The 3164-nt window shown below is 38.6% G+C and overlaps 1 protein-coding gene across 1 annotated transcript; it reads right to left on the bottom strand.

The window, feature by feature from the left end:
* Positions 1-347: 347 nt before the first annotated feature.
* LOC142550591 (uncharacterized) lies at positions 348-1997 on the bottom strand. The gene is made up of 3 exons (XM_075659666.1): positions 1517-1997; positions 715-901; positions 348-654 (listed from the first exon to the last, which is right to left on the bottom strand). Exons 1-3 carry the CDS (start codon positions 1995-1997, stop codon positions 348-350), a joined length of 975 nt encoding a protein of 324 aa, XP_075515781.1.
* Between the last annotated feature and the right edge of the window lie 1167 nt (positions 1998-3164).

Below are 3164 nucleotides of genomic sequence, written 5' to 3'. Positions count from 1 at the left end.
ACCAATTTGGCTCAAACCATCCAAACCATCAATCCAACTCCCAACATTATACCTTCATGACACAAACAACTCCTCAAATACACAACCATCGACTTAACCATACCAAAACCATACAGTAAATAACCATGAATACAATGCAATAACCATATTGATGCTATAACATGCAATACCAACCCTTCCATCAACTATACTCATAAACCATAAAAATAACCATGATCAATAATAACTTAACCATATATCCATAACACCAAACCATAGAATAACATCATTGACAATAGAAAGATAAAAGGTAGGGATATTACAATCTCCCCCGCTTATAAAAATTTCGTCCCCGAAATTTGCTTACTTCAAAATAAATCTGGATAACGTTGTCTCATCTCTTCCTCTGGTTCCCATGTAGCCTCTTCAATCACATGATTCCTCCAAAGAACTTTAACAAAGCCAATTTCTTTGTTCTTTAGCACCTTAACTTTGCGGTCAATAATTTGAACCGGCACTTCTTCATAGCTCAGATTAGGCAAAAGATCCAATGCTTCGTGTCGAAGAACATGGGATAGATTGGACAAATACTTCCGTAACATTGAAACATGGAAGACATTGTGAACTCGATCCAAATCCGGTGGCAAAGCCAATCGATACGCTCTTTCAACAATCCTATCCAGAACCTCGAAAGGTCAAATATAGCGAGGACTCAACTTACCTTTCTTTCCAAACCTCATAACTCCCTTGAGGGGAGCTATCTTAACAAACACATGGTCACCTACATTGAATTCCAAAGGCCTTATTCGAACATTTGCATAACTTGTCTGTCGAGATTGAGCTGTCTTCATTCTCTGTCTGATCAGTGCGACCACATCAACCATTTGTTGAACCAACTCGGGTCCCAACATCTTTCTTTCTCCTACTTCGTCCCAATATAAAGGTGATCTACACTTCCTACCATATAATGCTTCATATGGTGCCATGCCAATCGATGACTGTTAGCTGTTATTATATGTGAACTCGACAAGAGGTAACTTCGAATCCCAACTACCAGGAAAGTCAATAGTACAGGTCCTCAACATATCCTCCAAAATCTGTATAACTCTCTCTGATTGCCCATCGCTCTGAGGATGATAGGCAATGCTAAAGGCCAACTTTGTACCCAAAACTCTATGGAGAATTTTCCAAAACTCAGATGTAAACCTTGCATCACGTTCTGAAACAATCGACACGGGTATCCTATGAAGTCTTACAATCTCTTGGACATACGTCTCTGTATATTGAGTCATAGAATATGTCGTCTTGACAGGGAGAAAATGTGATGACTTGGTCAATCGATCCACGATCACCCAAATAGAATTATAGCCCTTTTGAGTTCTTGGCAAACCAACAACAAAATCCATAGTGATGTGTTCCCACTTCCATTGCGGTATAGGTAAGGATTGCAATAAGCCTGCCGGTCGTTGGCGCTCAATCTTTACCTGCTAACAAGTCAAGCATTCAGAAATAAATACTGCTATATCGTTCTTCATACCTGGCCACCAATACAGTTGACGTTCATCTTGATACATCTTGGTGCCCCCTTGATGTACTGAATAAGGTGCAGTATGAGCTTCCGTCAAAACATCACGACGAATAGCATCACCAACAGGAACACAAATACGGCCTTGAAATGTAATCAGACCATCACTGTTAAATCCAAACTCAGAATTCCCCTTCTTCTCTGCCTTTGCTCTCAAGTCCAACAAAAGAGTATCCAACTGTTGCTCATGCTTAATTCTGTCAATCAAAGTCGGTCGAATAACTAAGGCTGAAAGTCGAGCGATCGTACCTTCATCAACCAATGCGATCTCACTTCTCTGCAAATCCAACAATAGAGGCTTTTGAATCATAGAACCCAATTGAAGACCTGACTTTCGGCTCAATGCATCAGCAACAACATTCGCTTTTCCTGGGTGGCAACTAATAATGCAATCATAATCCTTCACAAGTTCTAACCACCTTCTTTGACGCATGTTAAGTTCTTTCTGAGTAAAGAGATACTTAAGACTTTTATGATCTGAGAAAATCTCACATTTCACGCCATATAAATAATGTCGCCAGATCTTCAAAGCAAAAACAACGGCTGCCAACTCAAGATCATGAGTCGGATAGTTCTTTTCATAATTCTTCAATTGAAGAGAAGCATAAGCATGACTTTGCCTCGCTGCATCAACACAGCAGCGAGACCTTTCTTCGAAGCATCTGTATACACCACAAAGTCTTCAACTGTAGAACCCGTAAATCAGTAGACGTATAAGCCATGCATAATTCTAGATTTTTAAAATTTAGTTGACTTCATCGCATGATTATTTAAATGCATTTGTTTGAAGTTAATTATTTTATTATTTCATTGCAGTGGTTTGATTTTTATCATTTCAGTTATTTCAGTGAGGCCGGACTGGAGTTGGAGTTTTGAGATAGAATTTAGAATTTGAGAAATATTTCCAGAAGTTAATTTAGCTAGCAAGTAAGTTAATTTAAGTTAATAAGGAGATTTGGGGATTTATTTATGCAACTTGAGGTGAGTAGAAAATAAGCTCATTTGAGTTACTTAATTAAGGATTTATTCAATAAATTAATTAAGGGATTAGTGAGACTTTTTAGAGTTATTAATCTAGTAAATAACAACACTCCACATTCATTTTATTAGTAGATTTCGGCCCACCCCTTGGTTACTAGAGGATTCAATTGCCAACTCATCAACTTTGACCATTTCTTTGCATGTAATTAGTAGGATAAATCTAGGATTTTTGGGAGCACCATGTAATTAATTAATGGACATATCCTAGTCTAGAAACAAGAGAGAAATCGGCCACTATACTCTAGAATCACCCAAGAGATCATTTGATAGCAATTCAAATTCAAAATTCAAATGCATGAAGACTTGGTCTTGATATGATCCTTATATCTTGCACCATCCTCCTCACCCCTCATAACCACTCCATCACACTCCCTCCCCACCGAAATCAGACCCCTTTTCAGTAGAAAAATGTGAGTAATAGCTAGGGAGAAAGGGAGAAAAATCGAGAACTAGAAAGAACAAGAGTAGCGTTCCACTCCTCCGTGCCGCGTCGTCGTCGTTTCGTTCGTTTTCTTTCGAAACGAAACCAGGCATGTCTAGATTTCTTTCAAACCTCAAT

The sequence above is a fragment of the Primulina tabacum genome, chromosome 7 (genome assembly GCF_025594145.1).
Source record: "Primulina tabacum isolate GXHZ01 chromosome 7, ASM2559414v2, whole genome shotgun sequence".
Taxonomy (NCBI): domain Eukaryota; kingdom Viridiplantae; phylum Streptophyta; class Magnoliopsida; order Lamiales; family Gesneriaceae; genus Primulina; species Primulina tabacum.
This window is presented reverse-complemented; position numbering and strand designations above follow the sequence as displayed.

Bases quoted from the DNA above. Each gene is read 5' to 3' on its own strand.
- LOC142550591 (XM_075659666.1), bottom strand. From the start codon at position 1,997: ATGCGTCAAAGAAGGTGGTTAGAACTTGTGAAGGATTATGATTGCATT. The intron at 902-1,516 runs GTATGAAGAACG...GGGACGAAGTAG, and splicing joins TCAACTGTATTGGTGGCCAG to GAGAAAGAAAGATGTTGGGA. The intron at 655-714 runs GTTTGGAAAGAA...GGTTCTGGATAG, and splicing joins CCCCTCAAGGGAGTTATGAG to GATTGTTGAAAGAGCGTATC.